The sequence below is a fragment of the Salvia hispanica genome, chromosome 3, assembly GCF_029641045.1.
Source record: "Salvia hispanica isolate PSC_SH4W2 chromosome 3, Shi_PSC_v1, whole genome shotgun sequence".
Lineage (NCBI taxonomy): Eukaryota > Viridiplantae > Streptophyta > Magnoliopsida > Lamiales > Lamiaceae > Salvia > Salvia hispanica.
The window spans coordinates 29891191-29908673 of record NC_142694.1 but is presented as its reverse complement, the minus strand read 5'-3'; the positions used below and the strand labels follow the sequence as shown (position 1 = coordinate 29908673).

General features: G+C 34.8%; 1 protein-coding gene across 2 annotated transcripts; it reads left to right on the top strand.

Annotated features, from left to right (window-relative positions):
* The first annotated feature begins 4110 nt into the window (after positions 1-4110).
* Positions 4111-11414, top strand: LOC125215661 (uncharacterized). 2 transcript variants are annotated; one of them, XM_089069143.1, is made up of 14 exons: positions 4111-4340; positions 4474-4526; positions 4989-5186; positions 5777-5868; positions 6174-6367; positions 6514-6692; positions 7531-7869; positions 7938-8002; positions 8686-8734; positions 8911-9064; positions 10135-10219; positions 10300-10369; positions 10560-10700; positions 10854-11414. In XM_089069143.1, exons 1-14 carry the CDS (start codon positions 4232-4234, stop codon positions 11142-11144), a joined length of 2019 nt encoding a protein of 672 aa, XP_088925269.1. In that variant the 5' UTR covers positions 4111-4231; the 3' UTR covers positions 11145-11414. The 2 variants fall into 2 exon arrangements, with proteins under 2 accessions (XP_088925269.1, XP_047973103.1); XM_048117146.2 differs by having other exon boundaries at positions 4983-5186.
* Positions 11415-17483: the final 6069 nt, after the last annotated feature.

Below are 17483 nucleotides of genomic sequence, written 5' to 3'. Positions count from 1 at the left end.
TAAATGAGACTTTGCTTAGCTGTATAACTAATCTATTAAAAATTAAATAAGATTTTTCTTTACAAAAATAAACCTTTTTAATAGTTCATGCATAAAAATTTTCGCTAATTAAAAAGACTAATTTTATTGTATTAAAGTGCCTTATTTTATTTTAGAAAAAAACTTATTTAATTTTATGTGATTAACGTTGTATTTATTAACAAATATTTTATTTGTATCTAGGTAAAGTTTAATCAGTTGTAAATAGAAGTATTATTTAAACTTATTGACATTTTTTTCGATTACATAATAATATTATTAACGTTAAGTATAAACGTTGCTCTAAGTTCTAACTATATCTAAATAATTTTTTCATTTTATTGTTTCTATTTGGGAACAAAATCTGCATAATTTGTAGCCCCCTCTCATCCAATTCTTATAAATCGCAGCAAAGTAGAAATTATCAGAGATTTGTGCTGGGTAATCCAAAAAACTTTCAAAATTGTCGGTCAATTTTATGTTTAAATCCACTTCTGACCTTATTTAATAGCAAGTGAACATCAAATAACTCTAGAAAAATATTTGTGCAAAGAAAAAAATACTCCGTAGAACAATGGCAGCGATGGAGGGCTGAAATAGAATTAGGAGGTTTGACTTTCGTTTTCTACCGAGTGGCGTCATGGCCTTGCGGGGTTACGCCTGGAATGTCACTGTAGTTTCTTACGAAGATGGAAAATTAAAGCTCCCTATGCCATATTGATAAGGATTCATGTATTTTATGATCCATTTCCCAAGGATTTACCTATTAATGATGCTTGATCTAACTATTTTTGTGAGATTGATTTTCAATTTATCAATAAAACAAAGGATAAGGTAGACCCAACCACAAAAGTTGAATCTAAACAAGAACGGATGGTAGATTAGAGATGGAAAGCATGTATATAATGATCAGATAAAAGAGCTACAACCATAGGACCTTGACCAAAACAACGGAAACAACCCTAGGCAACTTTCATTAGCTCTCTATCACCCCTTGGCTCCACTACTCAATGGATACACCTCATTGATGCATACCTCTACTTGAATCAATCTATGGAATTGAGACAAGTAACCTTCAAAGAAGGAATTGGATACATTCCTCAAAAAGGAAAAACTCACTAGGGAGATAGCTTTAATTCAATCACAATCTAGAATGAAAAATGACACCAAAAGGTATTTATACTAAGGGCCTAAAATGTGGAAAAAGACCCACAAAAACTAAGTCTCGGGTGAATTGCAGGGTGCAAAACACCCGCCCGGGTGTTCTCTCTGGACTTCCTCGCCAGTTCTGCGCGACTTCTATAAAACCGCCATAACTCCCTCATTCAGATGTGCAAGATACCCACGCGAAGCTATTTCCAAGACGAAGACGATGGTGGTAGTTTCATAGCTTTCGGATATCATCTCGATAGTGCGGTTGCCGGTTGAATCCAGTTGTAGTTGAAATCCTTGATGCACAGCTTCCATGATCGTATCATCCTCCCCTTCTTGGAAAGAAATTGTCCTCAAATCCGAGCCTTCTCTATTCCTCGCATCCTCGAGAGACCCTCTAACTTCATTAAATCCTTGGCACGTCTTCACTCTCTTCCTTGGATCCCAATCAATCTATGGCTCGCGTCGAGGTGAAGACACTAGACGTCTAGTACTCATGGTCATATCAGTGGCATTCTGCAATATTGATATTACATTGTCTCCGACTTATTCATTCATGATACTAACTAAATGGACTTGAAATAAAAATTTAGAACAATAAGTGATAATAGAAAAATAACAGAGGAATATGTTAGGAGAAGGAATGGTGAGCATGCAATTTATAGAACCAATGCAGGTTCCCATAAAAAACACAATAACTGGAACGACCTTAAATAAAAAATAAAAAATAAAAAATAAAAAATAAATAATAAAGAGCACATAATAATATTTTTCTTAGATAGAAAAATACTAGATTTCATTGATTTTTAAATTTAATTGATTTCTTTCTTGCTTATTTTATATTTTGGATAATCATTGAATTATTTTCATAAAGATTAACAACTAATTTCCAGTTTTATTCAGTATTGTACTTTTCCAATGATGATTCAATAAATTGTGCTTAATATTTGTATCAATTTATTGCAACTTCAAAGGAGTATCGCATGATATAGTTATTCTACATCAAAATGTTAGTATATGCAGAAGTTATTTTTCCTATTTCGCTCACGAATACTGTACTTTGAGACTATCCATAATTATGAACAAAAAATTCTTCTAAAAGTAACAAACAAATTTTATATGTTTCATTACTTTTCTAAGTTTCTTGAGCAACTATCGAGTTTCATAAATAAATATTGATGTTGTCTTGGACAGATCTTCATAAACCCAAATGATTAATTGTGTTGTTATTTATGATAAATAGAAACTGAATGTTAACCAAAACAACTTAGAATAATTTAAAGATTGTAGTATTATAATGGATTCAAATATAAGATTTTTGACCTTAAGCAGCATATATATAATTAACAAAATAGCTTATATTTTAACTCGCAGTATAGACATCCAAAGATAAATAATCTTGATAGGCATTAATGAACGTATGGATGACTAGTCCTTCCTTGTAAAAGTATAATCTTTATTTACGTAATAATAATTGTAATGTTATATAATCTCAATTATATCAGAATTGGGTGGTCATTTATTGGTACCCAACTTTTATTTTTGATTTAGTTGCAACATAAATATAGAATTATGCAATTATTATAGTATTTCTTTTTTGTTTATGTAGTTTGTATCAGGATCGTCGAATGATATAGGTATGAAATTGTCCACTAGGCAAGTATATACAGATTGGTTTTTGGGTTACTTCCAAATATTCTCTAAGCTAATTGGGGTTAGATAATATTTATATACTGCTTTTGGTGTTCCTTCAGTCTCTAAAGTGGTACTCCCTCAATCCACGGACATGAGTCCCGTTTACTTTTTTACACCCGTGTTTATAAAAATGATAATAAATAGTTAAAGTGGATAAACAATGAAGTCTCTCTTGCTTTACTATTTCTACACTTTATCTATTTATTATTATTTTTATAAAACAAGTGCAAAAAAATAAACGAGACTCTTATTCGTGGACGGAGGGAGTATGAGTTTGCAACTCAAAATATCTACCCTCAAACTGAGGGCTCATAAAAAACTCAGTCAACACATCGACACATTACATGTCCAATTTGAACTTGAGTCATCTTGGACCCCACTCGAACATTGGTCAACATGAGTGCTTCAGAGCCCAACCCTAACTGAGGCTCTGATACGAGCATTATTTAGTTAGTAAAATTAGGGATTTGCGTATCTTTTCCATGTCTTTGTTTTCTTGTTCATTAAATTAGTTATTAGCATTATAAATAGGAGTTATTGTAGTCATTTGAGAAATCAATCAAGAATATCAATATTATTTTTCATTCTCTTCTCCAAAGTGAGAAAATCGTCTTCCACAGTAGCAAAAGTTATCGATCGCCGATCTACAGACAACACTTATACATTGCTTTCAACTTCCCTCTATTTTCCAATGTTGTACTCCCTCCGTCCCATAAGAATATGCACTCTTTCCTTTTTAGTTCGTCTCGCAAGAATATGCATTTTCTAGTTTTGGAAACTCTTTTCTCTTTATTGAGATGAGACCCATTCTTCACTAATAATATTTTAATTACTTTTTTCTCTATCTCTCTTACTTTATTAATTTTGCATTAAAACCCGTATCGAATCTAAAGTGCATATTTTTCGGGGATGAAGGAAGTATGAGTTTGTAACTCAACAATTATGTGCACTTCAGATGATACATACGAAATTTATAAGATTTTAAGTTCTAGATTTAACTCATCTTGAATATATGAATCACGAGATCGTAAAAGAAAAATTGGAAAAAAAATAAGAGAATAATAGAAACAATAAATAAAACAAAACAAAGTGCTGAGAAATTTTGACTACTATAAAATTAGGAGGGATTATGAAATTTTAAAATTGGAGTGATTTAAACAAGAAATCTATTTGTTTGGAGTAGGTTATAAGTTAGCATAGAAACAAACACATAAGTCAAATATAAATCTGAATATTGATTGCACATTAATTGAAAATAAAAATAGAAAGTCGTAACTTTCACTACTGTGGAAGTTCCGCATCATCAGTCAGCAGATTTCTTCACGATTTCATCTCCGATTGCGGCTATGGCGTCGATTTTGTGAAAATGGAGGCTTCCTTCGTATCCCGAGCTCGGTCAGCCATCAATTCTGCCGCAGCTAAAGCGGAGAAGGCCTTCACGGACATTAAAAAATCTGATTCCAACGCGCATCGCGGTATGTGCTAAATATATGTATACGACTCTCCTATTTCTCTGCGCTGCCTCCACTCCCTATTTTGGTTTACTATTTTTAGGAATTCATTAAAAATTTTCCGTTTTTGGTGTTTTTCAATTGGACTTTGTTGAAGATTTGGATAAACAATCGCCTATCGCGTCAACGGCGGATGCGGATGAGCCCAAGGTGATTTTTCTCTTCGCTTCTATGTTAGATTCGCGTGCGAATTTCTGATGTCGCGATCGTGGAAAATGTTTGACCACGATTTTCGTAAAAAAAGGTTGAGTCTTTTCGTAGTGACAAAGACTCAGCTTTGGATAAAATTGGATTTGGAACCTGACTTTGATGTTTATAAATCAAGCTTGTTTGCTAATGATGTTAGAGTTGTATGCATTGTTGAGATTTCAATTTGTTTTTTAGTTACTCATATTTTAATATGATTTCACTTATCCGGTTATCCTTTTTATGGGTGAGTTGAGTTTGTTCCTATTGTTTTGAGAAAAAGCTTTAGTTACTTTCATCAAGTCCTTGCATAGACTTCCTGAAAATTCTATATTTGTGATTGAGACCTGCTTCCATGGTTGCTATATCATTTAGTTGCTGAGTTAGTGGATATTTGGATGGAAATCATTTGTGTTTCAGGTGCAGGATTTCGAAGGAGCAAACAATAAGAGAGTGCGGCCTCAGCCAATAAAAGCCAAGCAGGATTGGCATGAGAGATTGAGGAACTTGAGATTAGGTAAAAAGGGGGCTGACTCTGGGAAGCCCGATAATTCAGCAATGGCATACGCAATTTTTGATGATAATTTATACCTGATGCATGAGAGAGGATTCTCTCAGCCAAATGTAAGTTGTCAATTATTTACTTTGTTGATTTTTCTGTATTGCTCAAATGACTGCCTGCTATTTATTTGGTTTAAAATTGTGAAAGATATTTTAGCAGTCTGGATTCTCTCACACAAGTAGTAGTTGTTGTGAATGAGCTAGCTATATGTGTTGTTTTCAACCTACTTGAATCTAATAATTTCTTAGAGGTTCCGGACCCAAGGCAAAGCTCATAACATCTCGTGGTGGTTTATTACCATGTTCTTCTATTGGAAATAATGGTAAAAGAATTGTGCTCTCAATATCTTTAACCTTTTTCTGTATTATTTTAATGATGATAATCTTCTGGATTATACACAAATGCTTGTTGTAGTTTTTTTGGCCTCAGACGTTTAAGGCTATTTAATTTAGCAAATAATTGCAAGATTGCTGAAACTAATGTTTGAAATAATGGTGTTTTTACACTGTTGTGTTTACACATACTATATGATACTCTACTATTTTTTTGGGGGTAAACTAAAACTCACAAAAAAGCTATAGGCCTTGTATGCTTTGACTGAACTATTGAGTTTCTGCTCTTCAAATTACTGGAAGTGCTTGGTAAATTACAGGATTTAGAAGAGGAGCTGGAAAGTACAAAGGCTGCAAAGGCAGATATCATTCCATCATCTGCTATCTTGAAACAGTTAGCCGTAGCAGTCGAGTAAGCATTTATGTTAGCTGTTGAAACGTCTTTTTTACTACATTGTATATGTACTCCTCCATTTGAGCAGCTCGGTAGTCTAGTAATGATTTTGGCCCTATATTCTTAAAAACTGAAACTACTAGTTTTCTCTTTTGTCTTTCCAATATTTGATATTTAGGTTAAAACATGGACACATGGTTGACCTGCCATATGTTTATTAGGAGTACTATTTTAATCAATTTGAGTGATTTGCGTTGATCCATTTTAATCTGTTGTCTGACTGCTGATACTGATACAGTCTTTTTGACTATTGGACTCTTAAGGGCTGGAACTGGATATAGCACCATGAAGGATCTCCTTTCCTCTTCTAAAAGCTCTTCCCCCATCAGAGAAAAAGCTAGCATGAGCATTTCAGTGATGAAATCATTAGTTCTGCGTGAAAAGGATGATAAGATGATACAGGAGTTTGGTTCTGATGACAAGGTTCTTGGACTGATGAATGCATTGTTAAATGCAGGTAGATAATTTGGTAGCCTTGCAAAAATGTGTGCTCTATTACTACCCCCTCCTCAGTGCATGTGAATTATGATTGATAGTTTTCAAGCTTTTGATTATTCCTTGTTGATTTTCACTTCTGATTTGATGCTGGCAAGGTACTCGCAGAAGTAGAATTTACTGGTAGGACTGTCCCTGGTATGGAGACGCAGCTTAATTCCACTTCTCTAGTCAAGGATATCCATGGTGTGCCATTGGAGAGTTTTGTAGTCAAGCTCGCTGAAGCAATTAGTTGCTTAAAAACCCTGCGGAAAATGGCTTCATATTGGTCAAGGGTTGTTTCTGAAGTAAGTGGAGAGATGGAATTATATTTGAATCAACATGTTGTGGCTAACTTATGAATGCTTGGCCTTGTTTGTCAATTTAAGTAATTGCAGCAGCTAAATGTTCAAAATGTATCTATTTTGCTTGGCCATTTGAATTTAGACTATTAGGCCCTCTCAACAATTTCACGGTATTGGTAAGCTATGTCTTCATTTCAATTGAATTTCTTTAGAAACCTTGAGAAAATGACGACGCCGTGAAGTCTTTCCATCTGAAACAAACATACTCTATGGTTCTTTCAAGCGACGAGATGAGAACAATAAATATGCATTTTATTGATCAAAATAAAATATGAGGATTATGACTCTCGTACTACGCTTTATTGCATGGACTATAAGGAAAAGAAAACCCACGTTTTAACTACTGGAGAGCTTTGAGGATGTCTCGGGGTTGACTTCCAATTAACATGTTCGAAATACAACATATGTGGAAAGTTTTTAATAGATCATACAGTTTGATAACTTAGATGGTTCTTATACATAACATAGCTTTTGAACTAGAACTTATTACAGTAGTGCTGCACATATGCTGAAGTGCATATGCAAAATAAATTACTGATTGTTAGTGACTTCATTTCCTGTAAAAGTTCCATATGTGCAGTTGATTAAACATGACATCACTGAAAACATTGCAAGATGACATCTTGCACTTGTAGTCTAATGCATTTAAATATTTAACTGCTCCCTTGTTTCTTTGTTCCCGAACTTTAATCAGTATCCAAATCTGTTGATCTATAAGTATAATTCTAGCTTCTGTACTGTATCAGCCGATGATTTATTTGTTTAATCCTTCACCTTGCAGATCAGAAGACTTTGGTATGAAGGGCAATATATCCCAGGAATTCCGCCAGGAGATCTGCCTGACCTAAATTCATGTCTCTTGTACCAGCAGTTACAGGTCATCAACTGTTGCATTTCCAGAAAACAACGGCATACTGCCGCACTTGAATCACTGGAGTCTATTACAGCTCAAGCAGATGCTACAGGTTCTTCAGATTCTGAAAGCAGATGTCCCCTCGATCCTAGTTTATATGCCAAAACCAAGTCTGGAGAACTTGTGCTTAGATTGGGAGCTGATAAAAGGTTTGAGAACTTGACAATGCTTGAAACTGGTGAACCTATTTATTCACCTGTGGTGCAGGTTAGTTAAGTTATCTTAAATATAGGAAATTATGTCAATAAATGCTTAGCATATGGTCACATTTCTAGGAACTGCCTCTGTTGACTGAAGACTTGATCAAGGAGACTGAAGAGTTTGTGCTAAGGACAGGAAGGTTGGTAAAGTTGCATATAACTTTTCAATTATGTTTTTTAGGGATACTATTGTATTGTGTTTCCTGCCAAGATTAATGCTCAAGCACTATTATCAAAATCTAACTTCTCAGGGTCATATTTTCTCATGATTTGCATTAATGTTACACTCGCTTATGATATTGAATGCTGACTATTCTTCATGGTGGCCGAATGGTCATCACCATTGTCTGACATAGAACATTCATAAAAACTAGTCATTGTCAGTTATGATAATCTGAAGTTTTCTTTTGCTCTTTAACTCTAACTTCACTTGTTTAAAACTATCTATAACCTATCTCCCCAGCAGTCCACTCCCGTGTGCATGTACATGATATTATATGGGTTCAGTCATCCTCTTCAAATTTAACCAAATTCCATGAAATTATGTAGTATTCAAAATCTTTAATTGCACTATTAGAACTTAATTTAGTTCCAGTTGATGATATCTTGACATCACATTAAACATGTAAACTCCTCTGCTATCAGTTGATTATTCAGTGACTAATTAAAGAAACAAGTTTACGATTGGAAACCTATTTTATAATTTCGGCTAACAAACTTGGTTTAATGCAAACTAGTTGCTAGAGGACCCTGTTGAACCAATTTATTTCATGGCTATAATAAAATAATTCTCTGACATAAACTACCTGTTTTTGTTGCTCAGTGTTGGTGCAGGATGCTCACAACTGCTTTCAGATATGCAGGCCTTCAAGGTGAAGTTCCACTGCAGGCATGCACAGTATTGCTGCCCCCTCATTTCTTTTTCATCTTCATCTCCTTGTGTTATTTGTTGTGTTTGTGTGTGTCATGTAGGACTTTCTAGTTTGTATTCAGTTTATGTTTGAGGACACTACGATTGATACATAGTTTGCTATGCTATTTTTGTCAGGCAGCAAATCCAGGTTGCACATTAGAAGATTTTGTAAGATGGCACTCTCCTCCTGATTGGATGGAAGATGAGACTAACAGTGATTTGGATGATACCTCTGAGGGTGGTGGTGATTGCATCAAAGGTCAACTTAGTAGGCGAATGCAAAAAGAAGGTAAAAGCAATATTATTTCACTTGTTCTTTTGGTACTTTTGAGTTTCTATCTTCCTATTTAGGAATTATTTATGCATGCTAAATACTGAATGCAGCTTTAGCAGTAATGTGATTTTTTACCTTGCTGAAGTAAAAACACAATATCAAATTTTATTCCTTTCTTCTAAAGACCCCTAGAAGTCCTGGTACATGATCACTTTATGCGCCAGAAAGGCTTGAACCTGTCTATGTTTCAATAAAAATGACGAAAATGAGTTCTATGAGATAGGTTAGGTAGAATGCTGATGAAATTTGCACAGCTGGGTTTTTCCTGATAAGGAGGAAAGCGCTTAGTCTGCTAGAACTAAGGCATGCCAAGAGGGTGTTTAGTATGCTTATTTTGAGGGGCTTAAAGCTTCTATGCTTTGTGAGACGTTTCTATAACTTATAAGATGTCATCTTACTTAAAAAATTTGTTTGAGTGCTGAATAGTTGAACTTGTTAGATATTACTAGTAGATTGTAACTATAATGAGTAAAATATAAAACACTAATTACTTTTATAAAAAAATGCTTATAAGCACTAAAGCACAAGCTTAGCCACACACCATCCAAATGATGAATGGAAACTTTCTTTTATAGTTAGAACAGCTCTCCGAAGTTGAATATGCTTAATGAGTCAAGCTTCTTTTCTGCTGTTTTACTTGGTGTCAAGCCATTTAAAGTAATCAAAGTTAACCTCTTTCTTTTACTGTAGTCTATATAAGATCCTAAGCTCAGCCTTCAGGTTTTTCCTTACACGGGAAACATAGGTGTTATCCCAATAAGTGGTATTTGTCCGGTGAGACTTTATAGTTGTTATTATGGCTAGATATATATTCTGTATGAATATGAATAATTGTGTCAGAGCCTTTTCATGTAGAGAAATAGACGACATAAACAATTTCCTTGAGTTCACTACCATGGTCAAAAAGCTTTTTAATGTCACTGAACATAGCATTGAATGGGCTTATTTATTTTCCGAATTGACGATGAAGAGGGTGTTACTTCTATTCTGACCTAAAGATTTTTTTTTTGCTAATTGGTTGCTAGGCAATTTATGGCGTGAATTTTGGGAAACATCAAAACCATTGCCAGCCGTCAGACAAGCTCCTCTTTACGATGAGGACCTGGCAGTGTAAGCAAGCTAAAGTTCATGATATTGTAATCTTTACTTGTTACTGCTGTCAAATGAGCAATAATGCCACATCAATGTAGGGAAGGCATTCTTGACTTTCTGGAAGTAATTCCACCTTCTGAGCTTTTCACGCAGCTCTTCCTGGCTGTTGTAAGTACTCGATTTCTGTGCATTCTCTTTGATAGATATCATGTCAATACGGTAAAATGTGTGCCTGTCTAATACAAAATACTAAGTATCTTACAAGAGATACGTATAGATGTTTGCTTGCTAGACTGTTCATCTAGGGAGCACAGATTTTGTTTCGTTCCAACTCAAAATCTGCTTCCCGACTTTCCAGTTGGGTGCAGGACTGATAATTGGTGAGGCCATGCTCTCTACAAATCCAAATTTGTCAAATATTTTCAACAACTGCAAGAACTACATAGTTGTCACCTGTCAGAGCAGCACCTGGGTCGAGAAGCTTGACGATATATGCCAGGTGAGTTTTATGCAGCTGAGGCTTGTGTTGGCATCAATTTTGGAATTACTGTTCATAGGGATGTGGTGAAAGTAGAATGATATTTTTCGATTATTGTCTCCGTGCTTGGAATTCTTCACTTACACTACTAGGATGTTTTCTGCACTATAACAGGTTTATGAAACAGTGGAGACAATGGTCCACAATCCAGACGAAACAATAAACATAGCCCCTCAACAAGAAGAACCCACAACTACAGGCGAAGTGAAGAGCCGCTTCAAGAAGCTTACCCTAATCTTCGGAGGCAAGTCGAAGGGTTCCCCCAAAGACTCGCCAAAGACGACTGAGGAGAGCCCTGACAGGCAACAATTCTCAATATTCTCAAAGAAGCCTCCGAAACCCATTATGTCTCCGTCAGAGAAACCACCATCGGGTTCGGGGGAAAGTGAATGGACACTCGTGTAAGTATGAAGTTGGATTTTGCTCCACAAGGCAGCTCAAGGAAATGTGCAATATTCAGTCACCTCAAGTTGTTCCATCTGTAAAACAGAGAGCAACTGATTTCCTAGGGCTTCGTTGTGGACCATCAAACATTAGATAGCCTTATACCTTTTATTTATTCTCCACCTTATTGTTGAAATCAATTGTGACTAAAAACCCTAAACGAGTGAAATTGAGTTTTCATTTGCTCATTGTAAACAAGAAAAAGAAAAAAAAGTTGTATATTTTGATTTACTCCCTTCGTCTCACTTTAAGTGACATTTTCTCTTTTGGAATATATCACTCAAAATGACACATTTCTAAATATAAAAACATCACCACTCTAAATAAAATCTTGTGCCGAATTAGAATTGTTGCACTTAGAGTGGGACAAAGAGAATATATTTCAGTTTAAAGTTGATAGTTAGAGTCTGAATATGAGTCTAGGGGGATTGTGAAATACCCATGAGCGGGCCACATGAAGCATTGGTGCCCCTCCTAAAAAATTTATAACCGTTCTATTTTTTAAAATCAAATTTACTAATTTATTTGAAATTTCTTCTTTAAATACCCCTTCTCAATACTTCAAAATTTTGTTTATAGTATATTTTACCCCTCCTCACATCAATTTCTGGATCCGCCCATGAAAATACCCCCTTACTGTATCTAAAAAAATATCGAAAATATCAGTTTATCAGTATACTCCAATTTTTGGTACTATTATACCGTATGAAAAGATTTCGGAATGGCAACGGTGTCAATTTTCCTATACTGCGGTATACTGACTCTTTGGTATATAAGGAAAATTCAGTATACCCTAGTATACCAGTTTTCAGCATATACCGTATATGTGGTATACATGTGGTATACATAGGTATACCACATAGGTTTGTGTTAAAATGACAACCCCTCATAAAGTGACTCCGTGACACCACTTATACAACAATATTATAAACGCTACACAGCAATATTCAATACGCTAGACAGCTATAGATTGCTGTCTAGCGTGTTGGATATTGATGTCCAAGAAAAATTGCTGTATAGTGTACAACATATTGCTGACCGTCTTTTTTAACTTTTTTTTTTTGCCACATGACAGCTTATTATTCGTCCACGTATACAAATGATTGACTAGGAATGGTGGTAGGTGTTATTTTAAGAGGTGAAGACACCCTAATATGCCCCTTACCACATATATTGAAATTATATTTAATTTATATTCAAAATAGAATTATAAAGAACAAAACTTTCGAAACCCTACTTTCAAACGAAAAAAAACCGTCAAACATTCTCGTTGCCCAACAATGAGGTTTCAAGAAATGAAGACAAAGCTGACTATGACTTCATATATTGTTTTGGATTTGATTATAAAGTGTTATCAATTTGAATGTCAGGAAAAGATTTGATTATGATAGTGTTTATTATTTTGGACGTTATTTAAATAGTTGCATTAAACGTTTTTCTTTTGCGATCAGCTATAGTTTTAAAATATATACTACTATATTTATTTTCGATTGTGATCAAACCAAAACTCTAAATATTGTACAAACTCAAAATTATGATCTGAACTATTGAAAAATGTCAACAGATCACAAAAAAACATCAATAGGAAAATGTCAACAGAATTTCAACGGTAGTCAAAGATTGATGTTGTGTTGACATTCAAATCTTGAAATTTTACACTGTATTGATATTGTATTGAAACAGTGTTGAAGTTGGGTTGAGGAGTTTTTTTGAGTTTGTACAATATATAAATTTGCATTTTATCACTACCCTATTTTCATAAATGTATTTTAAAAGGGTAGTTTCTTTAGGGCCCGTTTTAATTGTAGAGAAGACACGGCTTGATTGGATAGTTTATCATATTATTTCCAGCAGTTTGGTACCTTTTACACATAGTCTGAATGACCAGGGATTCAACCCATGTGACCCGCCGAATTTCACTGTTCGTATAGGAAAATAGGAGGTTTCTATCCATGACAAATTTCAGGGTTTATACTCTTGCTTCGTAATCACCAAAAAAATCAAATCGGTACCTGAGAAGCGAATTATCTACGAGAGCATAAGGCGAAGGAGTTTGTGGAATAGCAGGGATCTTCAATCGAAGATTACCCAAGGTAATATAATAACCCAATTAGTAGTGTTTTTGCAGCAAAAACTCAAACTTTTTGCAAAAATTGTACTATCTGTAAAACTCAACCTCTTTGCAAAAACTCAAGACAAAAATTACCGCAAAAATTGTGCAGCAAAAATTGCTTCAGTTTAGAAGCTTATTTCATTCTCTTTGTAAGAATTCCCCATGTGATCCTCTATTTGCTTGTGGTTTGCAATCATATTCAATTTAGAAGCTTATTTTCTTGTTGCGAAATTTTTAAGAATGCGTGCCTGAATAGCAGAGAATGGCGGGAGGGAATTTAGCTAAATTAAGTAGGGTTTCTGTAAGGGGCAAAAGGGGTTTAACAACAATTTTTTGGGGACAAAATTGACAAAAGAAAGTACAATATAAAGTGACGGGTTTGCTACCAAACCATGGATATGATCATTATTTAATTTACCAATGTTACAAAACATGGGACATGATTATATAGTATCAAGGCTAATCCGCTTCCATAAACTCATTTTGCATCCAACCCAGCGAAATCCTAGCCCCACTACAAAATGGACTCTTGGATTGTAATAGTAAAAACCTATCTGTGGTTTCTTAACTCTTTGGTGAGCTTTAGATGCTTAATTAATTTCGCGTGGATTTCTAGTGTTAGGTTATTTAGAGTTTGAACAAAATACCGATTTATTAAACCATAATAAAATTTCCGCTCATTCTAGACGATGATTTGGATGAAATTGTAATTAGAAAAATACAATTGGATGATGATGCAACTTCTGCATTTGTTAGCATAAAAGTAGGAATCATTGAGTGGTTTTTACTTTTTACATTAAAAACACTAAAACAAGAAAGAGAATTTGAACATGCATGTTTGTGAGAATAGAGCAGTAACAAATTAATTAAAGAAGCTTTTTGAAGAGATGAGTGTGAAAGAAATACTAGTTGTTGAGTTGAAAGTGATATTTGAGAGACAAGGGTGACAAGGCATCGTATATATGTTGGGTTGTTTGATAAATTTAAACGTGACAAAGTTGCAGAAATGCAATGCAACTCTTGTGGCTGGTCGGCTGCCCATTCAACATATTAATTAATTCACATCTTTCCCATAATTTTCTTTTATGTCTATCCTTCATTAGCTCAATCAGTTTTATCCACATATTAATAATCACTTAAGTTTTAAAAACTCCTTCAAAAAATTCAAACTCAAACTCGACCGCGTATACATTGAACTCTAAAAGTATTCCACATCTTTCCCTCTTTTTTTCTTTTATGTCTATCCTTTCTTGGCTCAATCAATTCAATCCACATACTAATAATCACTATAAGTTTAAGAAACTCCTTCAAAAAAATTCAAACTCAAACTCGACTCCATAGAATTGTACACACGTATACATCGAACTCTATTTGATTTCTTGTATTTTTAAGATAAATAGTATAATACTAGTACTCCATTCGTATCCGATTAAAAGTTGTATTTTAGGATATTCATGATTTAGAGTCCCGCTTTTTTTTTTTCATTTTAGGTAGTGAACTCATCATTCAACTATAAAATAAATACTCCTTTTGTTCATCATTATGAGTCTTATTTCTCGGTGGCACGGATTATAAGAAATGTTAAGAAAAGTGGGTGGAAAAAAGTTAGTAGAATATTAGTCTCACTTATATATATTAGTTTTAAACGAAATGTGAGTGGAATAAGTTAGTGGAATGTGGGATTTGATTACCATTTATAGTAAAAATTAACTGGAATTTCTATTCGCGGACGTACTAAAATGAAAAAATGGAACTGCTATTCGTGGACGGAGAGCGTACTGTATAAAAGTAAGAAATAAATTCAACTAACTCATTTTACCATTTTCTTTACAACATCAAACAATTTTAAATCCGTGTGAAGTCAAAATGATACTCCCTCCGTCCACAAAAAAATAGGGCACATTTACCTTTTTTAGCCGTCCACAAAAAATAGAGCACATTCATTTATGGAAAGTTTTCAACAAATAATAACCCTACACATCATTCCACTAACACTACTTCTCACTTATTTTTTCTCCTTTTCTCTTACTTTTTTTCCTTTTCTCTTACTTTACCAATTTTACATTAGAACTCGTGCCATATCAATTGCCCTATTTTTTTGGACAAAAGGAGTATTATAAATAATTGACAAAGAGAGTATTAATTAATTAGATACCACCGCAGTGTCAGCATAAGATCGTAATTAGAATTATCAATTGCGAGCATCCACAATAGCAATAGGCTAGCCATAGGCCAACCATAAGCTAGCCACAAACTCCTTCTGCCACATCATCAAGACAAGCAACTGGACAAGCAAAAGGATGGCTAGCCACAACAAACAAAATTAAAAAATAACTAAATTTACGGAATTAAACACAAAATACGGAAAATGCAATAATTTTATTTAAATTAAAAAAAAGTACATTAAAAAAATTACATAATTAAAAAAAAAACCCTCCTGCTTCCACACACGAGCCCCGCCTCACTCCTCGTCGCCGTCGTTGCCGCTACGTGCGCTAGCCGCCATTGCGGCCCGCATACTCTGGAGGATATAAAAAAGAAGCCCCTTTTTCACAGGGTCAGTTGTCGCCTTCCATTCACCTATGATTTTCCACATGTTCACCTGCGTTTGTAGACGCGCGAGGCGGGAGAGCTCGGCTGGAGGAGAGTCATTGTTGTTCTTCATTTCGCGATATTGCTCTTGTACAGAAATTCAGAGAGAGAGAACTCGTTAAAACAAGCGGTGCAAATGAAAATGACATTCAAATCGCGTATATATAGTGTTTCGGAAATTAAATAATAATAATAATAATAAAAAAAAAACCACTGGCCGATCGCTCGCTAATTGCCAGCCTACAATGGTGACTAGCCAATCGGCAAGCGCTTCGACGAGCACTCGGGAATCGGCGAGCGCTCGCCGAATTTTTCACCGATTCCTCGCTCGCCGCCCACAATGGTTCGGCAAGCGGACCGGCCAGCGCCGGAAATCGGCTAGCCGGTCGCTCGCCGACCATTGGAGATGCTCTTACTATTTAATCTTAATTTGGTCTTGGGTTTTGGGATGGATAATGTTGTTATATACTCTATTCGCATCAATTGAGAGTTTTATTTTGTCATTTTTGTCAGTCCTTTTAATCAAGTTATATTTCATTTTTATTCTAAATAATAAGTAGATTCCACGTTTAAACAACTTCTTGTGCACATATTGTACTAATTTATTTATCTACTTTTCTTTATATTTTTAAAAACTAGTGTTAAAATTAAATAGGACTCTTATTAGATTTTGAGATAGTAGTAGAAAAAGATTTTAGTAATAGTAGTTGTTAGGACATTCACAGTGGTGGCCTTAAACTCAGAGCTCATCTCAGAGCCTATCTCCATTTCCTCCTGCCACATCAGTAGCCCATCCAGAGCTTATCTCCGTGCAATGGGAGCCCATCCCACAGTCTAGCTCATTTCTACATCACCACTATTTTATATATTTCACTTTTAATTGTTGGTGTGAAATAAATAAATTAAAGATAACTCAAAAAAAAAAGAACTTTCATTAAAAAAACATCCTACATTTAAAACAAATATAGAAAAAAAAAAACAAACTAAAAACATTGAAAACATTGCACTAGAGATAAGTAAAATGTAAAATGAGATAAAATGAAGTGAGATGAATGTGAATAATTGGTAGGGATGGGGTATATATAGGGAATAAAAAGCGAATAAAACTACAAAAAAGATAATCGCCGCGGCCGCTGAATCGGTTTCAGGGCGGAGGCGATGAAGAATGGTGATCGTCCCCCTCACCACAAAGGGGGCCGATATGGGTGATGGGGTGGCCGGTCGCTCGGCAGTGGCGGACGACCACCATAATGAATGCTCTTAAAGAGTCAAATTATATGGTGTTGTCAAATGTCATAACTTTTGCCATATGTATTACTCCCTCCGTCCCGGCTAAGATGACACATTCTTAGCCGGCACGGGATTTTAGGAGTAATTGGTTAATGTGTTTAATTGAAGAGAGAAAAGGTGGGTGAAAGTATTAAAATAGAGAGAAAGAAAGGTGAATATTTTAATAGGGTAGGGTAAACGTGGTTGAGTGTATTAATTGGAGAAAGAAAGTTTCCAAAAAAGGAAATGTGTCATCTTGGTTGGGACAAACTGAAAATGAAAACGTGTCATCTTAAGCGGGACGAAGGGAGTAGTAAGCAAAGGCA

Bases quoted from the DNA above. Each gene is read 5' to 3' on its own strand.
- LOC125215661 (XM_048117146.2), top strand. From the start codon at position 4,232: ATGGAGGCTTCCTTCGTATCCCGAGCTCGGTCAGCCATCAATTCTGCC. The intron at 6,693-7,530 runs GTAAGTGGAGAG...TTCACCTTGCAG, and splicing joins GGTCAAGGGTTGTTTCTGAA to ATCAGAAGACTTTGGTATGA. The intron at 7,870-7,937 runs GTTAGTTAAGTT...TCACATTTCTAG, and splicing joins TTTATTCACCTGTGGTGCAG to GAACTGCCTCTGTTGACTGA.